General features: G+C 29.8%; 6 protein-coding genes across 6 annotated transcripts; 4 read left to right on the top strand and 2 right to left on the bottom strand.

The window, feature by feature from the left end:
- LOC130669173 (uncharacterized) lies at positions 1-2,100 on the top strand. The gene is made up of 5 exons (XM_057471936.1): positions 1-542; positions 613-774; positions 979-1,186; positions 1,243-1,438; positions 1,771-2,100. The coding sequence occupies exons 1-5, from the start codon at positions 360-362 to the stop codon at positions 1,961-1,963; spliced, it is 942 nt and encodes a 313-aa protein (XP_057327919.1). The 5' UTR covers positions 1-359; the 3' UTR covers positions 1,964-2,100.
- A 1,921-nt stretch (positions 2,101-4,021) lies between these two features.
- On the bottom strand, positions 4,022-7,261 carry LOC130669169 (zinc finger CCCH domain-containing protein 3). Its single transcript, XM_057471932.1, has 6 exons — positions 5,891-7,261; positions 5,723-5,823; positions 5,441-5,624; positions 5,215-5,373; positions 4,838-5,033; positions 4,022-4,703 (listed from the first exon to the last, which is right to left on the bottom strand). The coding sequence occupies exons 1-6, from the start codon at positions 7,027-7,029 to the stop codon at positions 4,203-4,205; spliced, it is 2,280 nt and encodes a 759-aa protein (XP_057327915.1). The 5' UTR covers positions 7,030-7,261; the 3' UTR covers positions 4,022-4,202.
- A 129-nt stretch (positions 7,262-7,390) lies between these two features.
- LOC130669170 (uncharacterized) lies at positions 7,391-9,629 on the top strand. Its single transcript, XM_057471933.1, has 5 exons — positions 7,391-7,761; positions 7,818-7,990; positions 8,303-8,672; positions 8,961-9,340; positions 9,419-9,629. Exons 1-5 carry the CDS (start codon positions 7,565-7,567, stop codon positions 9,523-9,525), a joined length of 1,227 nt encoding a protein of 408 aa, XP_057327916.1. The 5' UTR covers positions 7,391-7,564; the 3' UTR covers positions 9,526-9,629.
- Positions 9,630-9,790: 161 nt separating this feature from the next.
- Positions 9,791-11,973, top strand: LOC130669171 (F-box only protein 22-like). The gene is made up of 5 exons (XM_057471934.1): positions 9,791-10,251; positions 10,336-10,511; positions 10,745-11,081; positions 11,362-11,729; positions 11,794-11,973. The coding sequence occupies exons 1-5, from the start codon at positions 10,094-10,096 to the stop codon at positions 11,874-11,876; spliced, it is 1,122 nt and encodes a 373-aa protein (XP_057327917.1). The 5' UTR covers positions 9,791-10,093; the 3' UTR covers positions 11,877-11,973.
- Positions 11,974-12,100: 127 nt separating this feature from the next.
- Positions 12,101-14,035, top strand: LOC130669172 (pancreatic lipase-related protein 2-like). The gene is made up of 5 exons (XM_057471935.1): positions 12,101-12,786; positions 12,954-13,102; positions 13,162-13,338; positions 13,401-13,676; positions 13,747-14,035. The coding sequence occupies exons 1-5, from the start codon at positions 12,548-12,550 to the stop codon at positions 13,977-13,979; spliced, it is 1,074 nt and encodes a 357-aa protein (XP_057327918.1). The 5' UTR covers positions 12,101-12,547; the 3' UTR covers positions 13,980-14,035.
- Positions 14,036-14,159: 124 nt separating this feature from the next.
- LOC130669175 (5'-AMP-activated protein kinase subunit beta-1) lies at positions 14,160-16,134 on the bottom strand. Its single transcript, XM_057471937.1, has 5 exons — positions 15,750-16,134; positions 15,319-15,669; positions 14,966-15,241; positions 14,662-14,889; positions 14,160-14,591 (listed from the first exon to the last, which is right to left on the bottom strand). The coding sequence occupies exons 2-5, from the start codon at positions 15,511-15,513 to the stop codon at positions 14,445-14,447; spliced, it is 846 nt and encodes a 281-aa protein (XP_057327920.1). The 5' UTR covers positions 15,514-15,669; positions 15,750-16,134; the 3' UTR covers positions 14,160-14,444.
- Between the last annotated feature and the right edge of the window lie 988 nt (positions 16,135-17,122).

The following is a 17,122-nucleotide window of genomic DNA, read 5'->3' as shown; positions in this document are numbered from 1 at the left end:
GCATAAGAGGTAACAGACAACGACATCAAGTGCAACTTGACTTTTAGTGTTAAAGTCAAGTAATATCTGTATTATATATGTCTATATATATCTATGTATCATAAAAAAAGAGCAAGGCCTTCATTCGCCGACTGACAACTACGCGTTACACTGACATCCTCCTGTATCTGCTAAAATTTATTGTAAATCAAAAAACTACCAAGTTCGATAACAATTACCATTACGTCTACTCTTCCATCAGTTTATTTACACAATTACTCAACAATCACAAAACTTTAAATATCTAATGACTGTGAAAATGATTTAAATAATTTATTAATTAATAAATAAATAAATAAATAAGTTAATTAAAAGCAACGATGGCTGTGGAAATTTTTGACGAGGATCATCTTGCAGTAAGTGCTATAGTGACTATCGGAATGCAGTTGATATTTTTTTCAATTGCCGCAACATTTCAAATGGACAAGGTCACGGATTTCGCTGGAGGAATGAATTTTGTTATCATTGCCCTGCTGACATTTTTTCTGGGCCAGGAGGGAAAGGTTCGTTGCCTTTTGTACTCATTAATTATTATGTAATGCACATGAAAATTTAATTCATTTATTATTTCAGGTTTATGACAGCAGACAATTGATGGTGACAATATTTGTTTGCCTGTGGGGAGTAAGACTGTCATCGTATCTGCTCTATCGGATACTGAAAATCGGGCGTGATAAAAGATTCGATGACAGACGAAGTAACGTCATCAGGTTTGCTGTCTTCTGGACTTTCCAGGTGAGCTGCTGATGAACTTTAACATGTAGATGAAAGTAAAGTATCATATGTATAAGTACTTAAGCCCTTATTAAAACTTTGACACGCTGTTCACACGATTATACACTCAATGACTGACACTTGAAGCCGTAGCAAAGGCGAAGGTGTCATGTTCGTGTAGTTATTTAAGTATTATTTATGTCAATGATAATGGTATAATTACAGGCTTTTTGGGTTTACATCGTAAGTCTTCCGGTGATGATTATAAATTCACCACGTCACAGATTCCCCCTGTCACCTAAAACCATGACAACTCTAGACAGCGCTGGTACTGGACTATTTATCATCGGTTTGCTCGCTGAAACTTACGCTGATCTTCAGAAGTTTGCGTTCAGGCAGGATCCGCACAATAATGGAAGATGGTGTGATGATGGTAAATTATTTTTATTTATTTTTTTAGTACAGTAATAATGGTAATAAATATTTTAGGACTGTGGGGAGTATCGAGGCATCCGAATTATTTTGGTGAAATAGTACTTTGGTGGGGAATTTTTATAATATCCTTAAATGTCATTGAAGGATTTGAATGGATTGTAATAGCATCGCCTATTTTTACAACATTTATTATACTATTTTTGTCGGGAATGCCGTTACTTGAGAGAGCAGCTGACGAAAGATATCGAGAGTAATTATAATTATGATTTAAAATAATATTTCATTTAAATTTCAGAGGATACTAAATTTAGATTACATTTTATTCGAGTAAATTATTAATCAGCAAATCATACACTCAATCAATCATTTAAAACCTGTGTTAAAATACAAGTGTATGATTTGCGGAAATTTATTTAAGTAATAAATTCAATTAGCAGATATTCAATTAATAGATTCAGTTGATAATGCAAATGTTGTAATTAATAATTTATTACAATAACATGTAATTTAGATCATGTACCCTTGGAAATTCAAGTTAGATCTCAAAGTAAAAGTACTAAAAATATTTATTTCTTTAATTAGTAATGCAGAGTATCGACAATACAAACAATCGACATCACCGTTGATTCCAATACCGTCAGCGATCTACTCGGAAGTACCTGGATTTATGAAATTTATCTTGTGCTGTGAATTTCCGTTGTACAATTCCCTTGACGTCAAGCCACGATCAGCCGTCACAGAATCAACTTCGATTAGCCTCGCTGCGTCCACGTAGCTATAAATCCACGTCAGGTATCTGCTGCGATTCCTGGCGTGCTTATAACTTGATAAATATATAAATTTTTATTTTATCATTTATTATAAGCTTGTTATTTTTACTTTATAATTAAATTTATTTTGTATACAAATGTATACCCATTATTTTTATTTCGTATTACGCACAATTTTTATTTTACTGTCATCTAAGATCGACAACTGACTTATCGAACCAATCTAAAGATAACAATGATACAAAAATATTTTTTTATATTTATATATTATTAATTTAAATAATTATATTTATTTATTAAGTTATTTATAATCATGTCTACGAAAACTCAACGATTTATTTAAACGATAATAACAATCGAAAATCTTTTTGACATAATATACAACAAAAAGATCTATATATATATTAATGTTAAAGCCAACTTAAAGATTATGCGAATTGCGCAAATAACTTTGATTGCCAATGATCAATACAAATACATCTCAACAATATTGGGTGCCAAGTTAAATTAAAATCAAAGGCCCCGGACTTCCAACTTCTTCCAAAAAAAAAAAAAAAAAAAAATCAAATAGAAGAAAAAAAATTAAAAGCAAAAAAATCTAATAAATTGATTTTTATTAAAATGAAATGTTACGGTACAATCGTATGACAAATTGTCAAATGTCCATTAGACCGGAGTATTTAAATACGAATAGTCATATCAAATAGTATTATTTAAATTTATCTTTAATGATTTAGATTAAAAGTAAAGTTAGTGTGATATGTGCTACGTCTTGAATGACGGAAATCTTCAAACTTCCAATTCCAACTAAACTGGTTAGTGGTTCTTAATAATTCATTCTCACTGTTTCAAATTAACGAATGCTTTATTAATGCACAAATAATTATAATGTTGACTATTGATTATAAGGGTTCTGTAACATTTAATCCGAGGACAAAATTACTGGAAGATAAAAAATGACTGGGTGATAAAATAACGAATATAAATAACCGAGTGGCATAATGACATTTAATTTATATGATAATTAAAATAAAGTTCGATAAATTTTATAAACAAATTATGTATAAAAAAAAAATTACTGGAAAATTTATACATGAGAACTTTGAAAAGTTCTTGGTATGCATTAAAAAAATTTTTTTTTTAGAGCATCAAAAATTTATGAGTGTGATCGTAGCAGATATCAGAGAAATTTAAAATTATTAATAAATAAAGTAAATAATTAGAAAAATAAAATTTAAAAAAACGCGCATTTAAAAAATTTGAAAATTAATCAGTGCATTTTTTAATTATTTACTCTATTTATAATTTTAAATTTATCTGAAGTCTGATACATTTATACTCATAAAAATTTCAAGTTTAAAATTTAAAAAAATTTTGATGATCGGTTATTTTGTTGAAATGATTTTGTCCTCGGGTAATTAGTCGCGGCACCGATTACAAGGGATGTTATACTGAAGTTGCACTTTTATCTATTAAAATTACTCATTACTAATATCATAAAAATAAAATCTAGCGTGAGAAAAAATTTACTAATCTTTCTTAATTAAATTTTTGAATATCTAATTAACGAGAAAAAATTTTTTATGTTTTTAAATTTTTATCTCAAACTTAATAGAATAAGATGCCGACTAAAAGTCTTTCCACTTGGTTTTTTATCTTCGATAGTTACGAGTGAGATTACGAATAATAAATAAAATTTTCTACTTATAATCAATCTTTAATAATTAACCCATGCTATGAAATTTTTGAAGCACTTTATCGCGTAGAAATAAATAATTTCAGTAAAACATTCCCTTGATATTTAAATTTAAATAGAGAAGGAATTAAAATAAAAATATATATAAAAAATCTAATGTATACCATATAAATATATATATATTTTTGTATTGATTCCTCTGTATTAAAAAAAGTATCTGTATAGACTTGTTAACATTTAGCCAAATTATCGCCGTATAAAAATGGCAAACGACTTAAAGCTAATGAATTTATTAATAGATAATAATAATTATAACAATAATATGTAGATGTCATTAAGGAAAAGAGTTTAATTAAGACTCTAGAAGCTCACTTAAAAAAATTTCTTTATTTCTTATAAATTTGTACATCTTATTAATAGTAATTGTTGCCTACTTATCAATTAATTAATAATAATAGTAAATTAAGACCTACAATAAGCAAAAAAAAAAAAAATGAAATAATTGTAGTTTTAGTTGTAACCGATATAGTAAAATGAAATGTAAGTCATCAAATAGGAATATAGGCAGGTAAAGGTCCAATTGGTTGCCTTTTGAAATGAAAATTTATACTATCAGGCTGTGAGGATTTATCTGGTTGCTGTTGATGTGCGACACTATTATTTTCAATGACAACAGATGAATCAAGTGCTACTGATGGATTATTTTGTTCAGAATCAGACAAATATGACTTTATTATTTTTATTTTTTTAAATATGTTTATCTTTTTGGACTCTAATGTGTCGTCAAAACAATCATCGTTATCGTAATAACGTTTTTTATTATCATCGCGTATCGACAATGCGTTGGAAGACGAAGAAGCATCTGATTTTTCGTTATCAATTCCCGGTTGCTTATTGAATGTGGTTATGGCTTTAGCTTTTTTCTTAGTATAAACTTTTTTATTTTGTGCTGACGTTGAGGATTTATGAGGATAGGGACAATTCTTACCTTTTGAACACTTTTCTGTTTTTTCGAACTCCGGACAGATGTTTGTATGCCGCTCTTTGCACTGTGGATAAATTATTTGAGACAGAAAAAATATCATGAATATTCAAGTGTTACAGTAAACTTCAGTATGAATAAAAAAAAATTAATTAAGTATCGAAGGTTTAAATTTTTGTGATAAATTTTATCAAGTATTACCTGGTCACCCTTTTCACAGTATCCTTGTAAAAATGGTATACATATTGGAGTATTTGCAGACACTTTCACGTGGAGATATTGACAGGAATCGCGAACACAACAGCCATCCAAAAAATATTTACATGTTGGCATTTTTTCCGGGCCGACGTCATGCGAAAGACGACAATTATCTAATAGACATTTACCTTGGAGGAAGCTATTGATTATAAAATATTTAAATTTTTAGTTCCTGAATATCAAGGGTGTGCGAATAGTTCGAATTATTCGTGAATTCTCGAGTTATTTGAAAATTGACGGATAATTCGTTTCAATTCAATTCCCTACTAAATATATATTTAATTAAATTGTATCAGCTGATTAAAAAAAAAAAAACGCACTTTTTACAAAGAGCAACTTGTTTTTTGTCATGTACTTTAGGACAAGTTCCTTCATTGAATTTAGCGCAGAATCCAAACCGTTGGAAGAGCAAACAGGGTTGATTATTTTTAGTCATTTTGTGTCGCAAAATCTGGATTGATTTTTGTTTCACTCGATTACTGAAAAATTATAATTAAAAATTTTAAATTGTCTTAGTGTTATTCAACATTTTAAAATATAAATTACCTTAGGAAATTTTTGTAATTAGATCTTTGCAATAGTGTAGTTGTCGTTGCCGAATCTTTATTTACAATAACTTTTGTACTGATACTTTTCAAATTTGTTATTTTGCTATTAGATTTTATTTGCCTATATATATTTTTGCTACGATAATTATTTATACTATTTCGATTGACAGTATTGAATTTCTCTGCAATAATTAATTAAATAATTATTATTATGTGTAATTGTAAGAAAAAATTTATCATAGTGGAATAAAAATAAATAAATAAATGCTATTAATTTTACTCAATAAAGTTGATTGACTACTGCCACTGCTCTTAACAAGTTGTGACTTTGATGACTTATACATCACACCATCAATTTTAATTAAATTCGTATTTGTAGACCTAAAAAAAAAAAATAAACTGTAAATAAAAAAAATTAAAACAAACAAAAATCTAAACTTTTATTTACCTGGCAGGTTTACACCTGGAAATCCGATTTTTATTAACTATTTTTTTCTTTTCCACTTTAGTCCTATCAAGTTTGTACTTATTACCCGAAGACGAGCATCCTAAATTACTCTTCACTCTACTGCTGGTACCCGCAACCGGACCACGCGTATTTATTTTTTTATACTGACTAAAATTATTGATCTTGGGTAATTTCACAGCCACTGGGGATGACTTCGTAGCAACACGTGGATTTACTTTTTTATATTGACTCAAATTATTTAGCTTTAGCGATTTCCCAGCAACTGGGGATGACTTAGTAGCGACACGTGGATTTACTTTTTTGTATTGACTCAAATTATTGAGCTTAAGTGATTTGGTAGCAGATGGTAATCTTTTGGCTGCCTGGTCCAAAGGACTTAATCTAACTGACTTGATAACTGGACTAGTCGACACTACTTTCCTAACTTGCTCCAAGTTTAATTTCCCTGGTGATTTTTTAACCACCACTGGAATTTTTTTAACCGGTGAATTATTTAAAACAAATTTAGAAACCGGTTTTACGCGAATTAATTTACGCTTTGATATCGAGATCAGTGACGGCGAACTTTTTTTAACATTTATACTTTTAGTATTGATATTATTTAAACTTTTATTATTATTATTTATTAAAACTCTTTTATTATTAACATTATTACTTAAAAATTTTCTATTATTATTAACAATATAATTATTATGATTATTAATCGATATCAAAGTTTGTTTGCTAACAAATTTACTAGGAGATAAAATAGACATTGGAGTTTGTTGCTGTACATCAGGTACTTTAGACTTTAATTGTTGCATTAATTTTGGATTTACGTAAACTGATTTTTGAACATTTGGCTTTGAATCAACACTAAGTACATCAGGTACACGAGGTACAATGGGTACTCTGTGTGCACTAGGTACATTGTGACTTAATTGTCTGACGTGTTGGATTTGCTGCTGATTAATTTTATTAAACTGCGATGCAGACAACGAATTTACCATTTTCGGGTTAAAATGAACAGCGACATTCAACTGGACATTTGGATTAATATGAATGAAATTTTTATGCTGATAATTAAAAGACGGATTTATGTAAATATTAAAAGGTTTCTCCTCTACTTCACTTGGCATCTTGATGAACTTCAGCGAGTATTTGTAAATATTTATAAAAAATAAAATATTTTAAAAAATATTAAAATAATTACAGCATCAGTTTGATTAGTGATTTATTATCACCAAAATATATGTGTAATTATTAAGTACGAAGCACAATTGAAGTTAATGCGAACTGGACACGGAGACTTTTGTCCTTTGTGTCAAATAGAAGCGGAAAACTGAAGATGGCTGACGTTGATTTGATGAATCATATGGACAAGTCTCGATACTTCTGTTTTAAAACGGAAATAAACAGCGACATCTACTGACAATCATTTTACTGCGCATGTTTAATATGTCCTTGAATTTTTTTAAGTCATATATTTGTATAGATATATATTTATCAGGATTTAACTGGGACAGTGAAAAGAGGAGCAGGAAAAATAACTCGTCGATGTAAACAAACATGTTGTAACCTAAAAATATAAAAAATATTATTCTTTTAATTTAATTTTTATTTATTTATTGTTTTAATTTAATTTATATTTATTTTTTAATTTGAAATTTAAATATGTCATTGCGGGTGAAAAAAAAAATAATAAATTCTGATAACTGCAAAGTTAAAAAAAATATAAAGAGAAAGAGAAAATATAATAAAGAAAATGATGAAGTTTTGAAAGATATTTCCATATTATCTTATGATAACTTGAGATCCATATTCTCTTATCTATTAGCCCGAGATCTGTGGAACTCATCAGCAGTCTGCAGGTAAATATTTATTTAATTATTTTTTAAATTCAGTTCGTTAATTTTTTTACTTTCAGACTTTGGCTGGATGTCGCAAAACGTGAACTGGACACAAGAGGTGTCGTTGTCAAAGCTGGAGCTTTTGATGCTTTATATAAACAATGTGGTAGCAGTACACATTTTACGAATTATTTAACAAATAAACCGATGCTTGGTTTATTTTTTAACTCATCCGATTGTGAATATCCAGGTAATTAAATATTTTCTTACGTATTCGTTATCAAGGATATTAATTTAACTGTTCATTGATTCTGAGCTTGATATCAATGTTAACATCTAGTTCATTTTTTTATTTAATTCACTTTTCAAAAAGTTACGCCAGCTATCGTATTTACTCTCTGTTATCTCCAGTTTATCCCGGGAATTAAATAAGTCGCTAACTCTCGTTATCGCTCTTACTACGAATTTACTTTAACACCTACAGTTCCATATCCTCTTACTTTTTTTGAGCTCTTTATTAATTTGAAATTATAAATATTAATATTTGAATTTGTATTTTCAGAATGTGCTTCGAAACATTTTCCATTAGATAGCTATTGTGTATCAATATCGAATTACGGAGTGATACTTAATAATGAAGAACATGAGAATATACAAAATTACTCGGCATTTACATTTTTACCAGACGATCCGGACGTTGACATTGATTTGATAACAGCAAATGAGTTGTCGATGATACTGACCAATAAAAAGAGAGGAAGATTTAAATCTGTGAGCACGGCATTTTGGCGGTCATACGGAGCATCTATTGGTGCTGTCTATCAATCATTTCGTACATCCGCCAGGCGTCTTAGACAAGTCAAATGTGTTATAATATTTATGAATGAAACTGCTGAGTGTGTGGATGAGCCGATGATACCTGACATATTTGAGTAATGCTCATTTTTATTTATTTTAATTTAAGGACATTCTCAGAAAGCGAATGTCTATTACACAGTTCCCGATTAAATTTTCTATGTATTTTCTCAGACGGTGATAATTGCCAAATTTCCTATAGATTTTCTTAGGCGATGATAGATTTTCTATGAAGGTTTCAATGGCAGTTGACAGTTATTAAATATTATCAAAAAGTGGGGGCGCAGTATTTGAGAATGTCCTTAAAAAATAATTATAATTTCCAATATTTAAATTAAACTGATAAAATTCTAAAAATATTTCAGCAAAAAAGTAAAAGTCGTGTGGGGTGGAGTCTGCACAGATATATCAGTCATGCCAGTATGTAAACCCGGTACAAGGACAACATCAAAACCACTCTGGCTAGGTTTGTTAATATCAGGACGCAATGTCAGGTGCTGGTCTACTATTTTAACTGAAGAAGATAAAACTGACGAAGACATAAGATCAAAACTTGCCGAATTAAAAGAACGAGTTGATTTGCTCAAACATACTGTCGCATTTATGTTCGCTTGTGTCAGTCGCGGGTCAGAGTATTATCTCGGACGTAAGAATGTCGAGTCGTCGATTTTCAAAAGTATTTTCCCCGACATACCATTGACAGGAAGTTTTGGAAATGGCGAATACGGAACTTATAGTTTAAGAAGTAAATCTTTTTACTTATCACTTTATTTAATCGAGTCGCAATAATTATTCAAATTAATTTTAAAAATTTATTTCACAGATAATCACAACGGCGAGGGAATTTGTCATCAATTTTCAACGACTTTTATGATACTTTCCTATGGTATTGCGGCAAGAAGAGAAACTCGTAATGGTGCCAGTTATTAAAAACTAATTACTTGTATATAATAAATTATTTCTTAATTAAATATACAATAATATATATATATAAGTATTAATTTATTATCAATTACTTAGACTTCAGTATTTAATAATAATAATTTTTTATACGTTTTAATTGTAACAGATTTTAATAAATATTAATTATTATATTTATTAAAAATTACTGACTGATATATTTAAAAGTTTATGTATGGAAATTTATCATGTCCGAACAATAATTTTACGTATCATTGAATTCGCAGGGAGGACAAAAATACTAGAATCTGATTATTGATAAATTTTTGACGTTTCGTCACTTTTATTGTGACTTGATCCTCCCTGCGATTTGAATGATATTCAAAAGTATTTCCAGGATGACTGCGACATCTGTCATGGTAAATCTCAATCAAGCTAACTTGCAACATCTATCATATGTGCTCCATTTACATAAATAAAAACATCATTTACATAAACAATAATGTGTAGATTATAAATTAAATGATTTTTTAAAATTCGAATTCACGAAAACCGCTGACGTTAAATATACAAATTTATTAATTCAAATTAAAACGACATGGCTCCGAAGAAAAATAAAACAGCTCAGGATGATGTTGACAAAGAATTGTCTGATGCAAATAATTATTTAAAAGTGACTTGTTCATATGATTTAATGCCGTATATTTTTTCTCATTTATCTGGACGGGAACTTAGTAATTCTTCAAAGGTTTGTAAGTAAGTTGAGCGAAATTTTGAAATTTTTTTATGTAAATGAAATTCGTAAGTCAGCTGTCAATAAATAAATTAAACTGTTTACAGACTTTGGCGCGAAGCAGCATTTCGTGAACTTAAGACACGTAAAGTAGTTTTGAATTTTGGTCCATATAAAAAATATTTCAAACCCAATGATAGTGCGAATAATGATTTTGACGATACACTTACCAACAAACCAATGTTCGGTTTATTATTTTCTACACCTCGTTGCAAAGTACCGGGTAATTATTGTTAATGATTAACGAGTGTGAATGTAGCAGACATCAAACAAATTCAAAATTATAAATAATTAAAAAATGCACTTATTAATTTCCAAATTTTTTAAAAATTGTATTTCATTAATTATTTACTTTATTTATAATTTTAAATTTGTCTTGTGTCTGCTACATTCACACTCATTAATAATTTAAATCGAGTAGATTATTTTACTTAAAAATTAATTTAATTATTGCAGAATGTCTGCCACCGCATGTACCATCATCGTGTGTTTGTTTGTCAATTAAAAATCATGGATTGATTGTAAATAATACCGAGTATGAAGACGCTAAGAATTTAGTTGGTTACACATTTTTACCAGAGGACCCGGAGGTTGACATTAATTTATTCGTACGCAACCACGCGGGAAAAAAAAATAAAGATTTAAAAAAAAATATTTTTGAGATACCCAATGTACGGAGTTTATTTGATTTAATATGCAACGATAACCCGACAATTACAAATGTCAAATGTATAATTATTTTCGTTATTGATAATAATCCGTTTACTTTCATCGACGTTCCTACTTTCATCAAGTAAGAAATATAAATTATTTATTTATTGAATATGATTATGAATGTAGCAGACGTCAGATAATTTTTTAATTTTTTCAGTTTACAAAAAAATTATATTTGTACTCGTCATTTATTTTCGTTTATAAAAAAAACTGATTATTGTTCCGCTATTGGTCTCGTTACCAAATTCTAATTTAAATTTGTTGATAAATATAAAAATTTTCAGTTGTCTGTTGCTTTTATTGTCATTGTTACAGTAATTAATTATTTAGTCAGTTACATATAAATTATTTACTTACAGAAATAACAAAATAGCAATATGGGGTGGCGTAGTAAATAAACTTTCGTGTTCGCTATCAGGCTCAAAGCTCACAGATACAAATTTTATGGGAGTTGTAATTTCTGGTGACAACGTTCGAAGTTGGTCGACTATTTTAACTCAAGATGAAGAAACAGAGAAAGCTGTGATAATTAAATTAACAGAATTTAAAAAAGATGTTAAATTACTTAAACATTCAATTGGATTTATGTTCAGTTGCGTAGCTCGCGGTTCCGGTTGGTACGGAGAAGCCAAAAATGTTGAGTCGACTATTTTTAAAAATTTATTTCCTACCGTACCTTTAATAGGAAGTTTTGGTAATGGAGAATTGGGTTCACAATCAGTTTTCGGTACGTTTTATCAATTACTCACTCACTCAATATATTAATTAATTAAATAATTTATTTATTTTAGAAAACCCTGAATTAGAAAAACGTTGTGTTGATATTCACCATCAGTATTCGACGACAGTTATGATTTTAACTTACGGAAAATAAATATTTATTTGAATTATTATCAATTATTTATATTTTTTATAGTATTTAATAATTATAAGATTAAATTTAAAAATATAAATATAAATATTAAAATTAATTTTAATTAAAAGATTAATTTTATTAAATAAACATTTTAAGATACGAGTAAACTTGTCTTGGTATTAAGGTATAAATGATAATGAGTTTTTAAATAAACGTTTGGTAAATATCATGGAAAAAGTCCACGACACGTTCAAAATAACGTATAAGCTAAGATACCACGATATATATGCGTATATATATATCGCGCGTGGTGTTTTTACTTAACTAGGTGTAGACCCGAAGTCCTATGAATAATTTAAAATAAAAAACCACCGCTGGGTTAGACTATTTATTGCTTAGCAGCGTTTCCGCATGAAATGATAAAAAAATATAACCTGGAGATAATAGAGTCTAAAAAAATAAAAGTGGGCCATTGAAGAGGGTACTTAAATTAGTATTGATATCGCTGGACTATAAATGGCTGATTGAGGTACCCTGACCGAGCAGTATAATTCAATCAGTTGTTGTTAGTAATGCCTATTAGTTACACTATTAAATAGTTAATTATTTTTTCTCAACGGATTAATTGCTAAATAAATTTTATCGGTTTGCTTAAATCTTACGTCTCAAAGTCTTGATCCAGAGAAATAATGAAAATATTTATCGCTGCGAGTTCATTCGTTTGTGGTTTGTTGCTACCATGGAATCTGATTTATGCTCAAAGTACTGAGAGTACGTTGCGCGAAAAGTACGATGGGTATGGAGAAGATTGGATTTTCATGCCGGATGGCAACGATCAGCCCCAGGTCGCTGTTCTGAAGGGACACGATCCAGAGCCTGTCAATCGGGGATTCCTAGACGAGGCGGTGACGTTTCTGTTGTTTACCAAGTAATTTTTTTATTATTTAATTAAATAAATAATCGATATCTTTCACATTTTATAATCTTTGATGTCATTGACGTCGAGATATTGAACGATTGTTTTTTTAATTATTCAAGTTTTCTGATAAGACAATTATTTGAATAAATAAACATTTAAAAAAATTATTATTAAAGGTATGGTCCTTCAAATGGCTCCGTATTGTACACTGATAACGCTGATTCAATTAAAAACTCTGGTTACTCACCACAACGTCCAACCAAATTTATTACACACGGGTGGAAGTCAAGGGCACTTAGTGATGGGCTCGTTAAGTTGAAGAATGGTATTGATATTTGAACTTGGAATATATTTTTTAAATAAATTAACTTGTAATTTTTATAGCTTACTTAAAAAAATACGACTACAATATAATTCTCGTCGACTGGGAACCGCTGGCATCGAGTACGTTCTATTTAGGACCCATGAAGAATACGGCCCAAGTCGGAGCCCGCTGTGGAGAACTTATTGACTACTTGTCCCAAGTATTTGGAGCTGATTTAGATGACATACATTTTCTCGGTAAGACTGATTGATTTTAAATAAGAACTGGTTTATTAGCTCAAGTATTTGAATAAATTCAGGACATTCGCTTGGAGCGCATGTTGCTGGTAATGCGGCTTCTTCAGTAAAAACTGGAAAAATAGCTCGAGTAACTGGACTAGACCCAGCATTGCCAGGTTTCCATGCAATAATGCCAGCAAGTGGACGTTTAGATGCTACGGATGCCAAGTTCGTGGATGTCATTCATTCTTGCGGAGGCATTTTGGGATTCCTACAGCCACTTGGGACCGTTGATTTTTATCCTAATGGAGGTATTGCTGTTCAACCGGGATGCTGCTGTATGCCGGAAATTACAGGTTCAATTAATATTAAATAGTCTAGTTAATTGATATTTTTACTGGTAATTTTATAAATAAAAATCAACAGAGGCATGTAGTCATGGCAGAGCTTACGTGTACTATACAGAAAGTATTATTTCTGAAGATGGTTTGTTAGCAGCACAATGCAGCGACTGGGAGGCATATCAAAAGGGTGACTGCAGTGATTCTCCAATAGCATTTATGGGAGAAAATGTTGATCAGTCAGCAAAAGGAACTTATTTTTTGAGAACACGTTCACACCCACCTTTTGCTATTTCGCAAAATTCTAATAATGTTTGATTCTATTTTATCTAATCTAATCTAATATAAATATTTATTTTTAATTGTAAGAAATATAAAATAAAAAATGAATCAATAAACTAAATAATTTATAAATTGATCTCTATTATTATTATTTATTTTTTTTTTACAGAAAAAAATATATATTATTCTTATTTATATCGAATCAAAAACATAATAAGATTACATGAAAAATAAATATCAAATTACAATAATTATGACAATAAAATTGCCAATATTGATAATTAATCTTTAAAAGAAATCTCACTTGTTAAATTTTTTTATCTTAAATTCCTTCTGTTAACGATTAAATATTAGACCTCATACCTAACAAAATAAAATAAAATATAATATAAATCTTAATTAAAATCATACCATGATTCTCTACAACAAAGATCGATGTGATCGTATTGTCGTCCATCAATCATACATATGGCAATAAAATATTTGTTATTATTATTATTTTTATATCGGCTTGTACAGCAGAGTTGTGACGTATTTTTTACGATAACGATGAGTTGCTGACAATACCATTACGCTTTCTTTTATGCTCAGAGCATAAAGATGATTTAGCATTACGTGATTTGGTTCTGGCAAGAGTGTTGGTTCACACTAAAACACCAATCATTGATAGTAATAATAGTAATTAATTAATTGAGCATCTAGACAATAAAAAACATACCGATAGTGGTGTGTCTTTATTTAAAATGACTTGGAGTAAATGAGGCGGCAAAACTGGTGGTCCAGGTACTCTGTCCCAAGGTTTCTGTGCCGGAACTTCTTGACAAAATTCCGTTTGTATGCTACTTGAACCTCCTTCACTGTCTTTAGCAAGAGCTTGGAATACTTCAAAGTCTGACTTTCTTACAGTAACAAGATTATTTTTCTTTCCTTCATTATCAACATTTTGCTATTGACATAAAATAAATAATTTTTATTGTCTTAATTTTTATCATAAATATTTTAAATGAAGACCAGGAACTTACGATAGTAGGATCACATTTCCATTCACCATCGACGTAAAATTTATACTCATGATCTCCAAGAGGTAAATCAATGATCGTAACAAAATCTCCATGACTGTTGACCATCGGGATTTTCCTCCACTGTGTAAATGAACCGCCGATGTAGACTTCCTTGCCACCACCTTCCCATTTAAATACAGTTGGTAGGGATTTTGGTGGATCCGGTGACTGTACGACTATTTTACTGCCTTCGGAGATAGTATTTGATCTTGGCCGTCCTGGATCTTCATCGTCTTCCTAATGAATGCATAGAAAAAAAATACAGGCTATATTTATTTTATTATTACAAGCAGATATCAGTAATTGAATGTAACCTTTGATAAATATGGCTCTTCCTCCTCGTTAGAAGTTTGGAAAACTAATTTTTTGTTTGGTTTTTTCGAGAATGTAAATGCTTGACCATCTCTACCAGGCGAAGGGGGCGGATGGTCTTTACTCTGTCGATGTGTGTCCTTAGTTATTGCACTGCCATGGTGATGACCTGGCTGATTACTACTGGCATTACCCATCGTTAACTTTTAATTATCAAACGTACGTTTATCACAAATAATTTAATAGTTTCTCAGTGACGATGCTGACTGTAGATATATATTTTATTTTTTTTTCTAGGTGAATGTTATCGGAAATGTCACGTAGACACTCACGCCAGCTATTGAATCTTAAATCTTAAATAAAATTACGTTGAGTTGATGACATTGTTTACCTTAAGTTGTTTACATCATAGTTTACTTAATTAAACACTTACCTAGATAAATTATTTGTAAAAAAAAAGTCACATGTGAATATTTATGATTATTTTGACGTAATTAATTTTATGAACAATTGTTGTCTGTTGTGAGGAATAATTAATTTAATGAAAATAATTATTTAGACCACCGGAGTATCAGCTGATTGCGTGATAATATAAAACGTCACAGAGAATTTACAATTTAATAATAAAATATTGTCAAGTACGATGATTATGATAAATTGTAAAGAATGATGACATTTTTAAAACCAGTTGCTGAGTATTATTTGAGAAAATTTATTCTCATTTAATTTATTTATAAAATACTTTATTTATTAATGAGTAGAGATATATTTAGTTTTATTGACATTACATAAAAATATTTTGTGGATTTAATGCAGGCAGATATGAGGTATAAATTTTTTTAAAGTTGGCAAGTGATCGGTCACCAGAGGGCAGAGACGTCCATCAATTCAAAGTGCATTCCAAAATGCGCGCTGCAGCTCAGCAGTAAACTGTGCAAGTGCAGCGTAATAGCAGCACAATTTTTGCGCTAATCACTTGTGTTTTATTTAAATATTTTAGATATTTTGCCGCCATTTTATTTTGATTTACGACTTTTAATTTTTCTCCCATTTCGAATGTTATTTTTCAAATATTTAAATTTACCGCTCAAGTAATAAGAATAATAATAAATTATTGATGAAAATACAAAATTTCAAGTAAAATTTTAGTCTAATTAATATAATTATTAACACTAATCAATTTTAACAAAATTATTAAATTTCAATTTTCAAATTTCGCGCCAAGATGGCGTTACTGTGTTCGACGTTCAAATGTTTGCTAAAGTGGGGGTGGGAGAATGAATTGCAAAGTTGATTGGTTTGTATCAACTGACGGTCCAATAGCGGCAGTCAGTATCATCTCGACAATGGCAGTAGTAGTCCAGATCCTTCTTTACATTTAAATCGGGACGCAGTATTACATTTAATTCGCGGAATCATCAAAAAAATTTATTGCTCATAGTATTTGTTTAATTGAAATGTGCAGTGTTTGTAAAATTTAAATTGTGCAAAGTCTCTGTGGAGTGTTAAGTGTTGAGTGTTCAGTGCTAGTGTAAAGTGTTGCGAATTGCTGATGCTGATAGCTTCCAGTTCCTGAACAAACTCATCTAGCAGAATATCATTGCAGCTTACAGCAGGAAATGGGGCAGAGGTAAGTTTTAAAAATTTTTTTTTCTCGCAATCGATTGGTTTTGAATTGGCTTCTAACTATTCGCAATGTCGGAAATGAGTAAAATAAATCAAATTAGTTGGATTTTTTTATGGTCACTCTGATTATCAGGGTATTTGATAGTATGATGATGATAAATTGTGTGTTAACTTGAAATA

This window comes from Microplitis mediator, chromosome 5, assembly GCF_029852145.1.
Source record: "Microplitis mediator isolate UGA2020A chromosome 5, iyMicMedi2.1, whole genome shotgun sequence".
Classification (NCBI taxonomy): Eukaryota; Metazoa; Arthropoda; class Insecta; order Hymenoptera; family Braconidae; genus Microplitis; species Microplitis mediator.
Note: the sequence above shows the minus strand (reverse complement) of the source record. Positions and strands in the feature narration are given on the sequence as shown.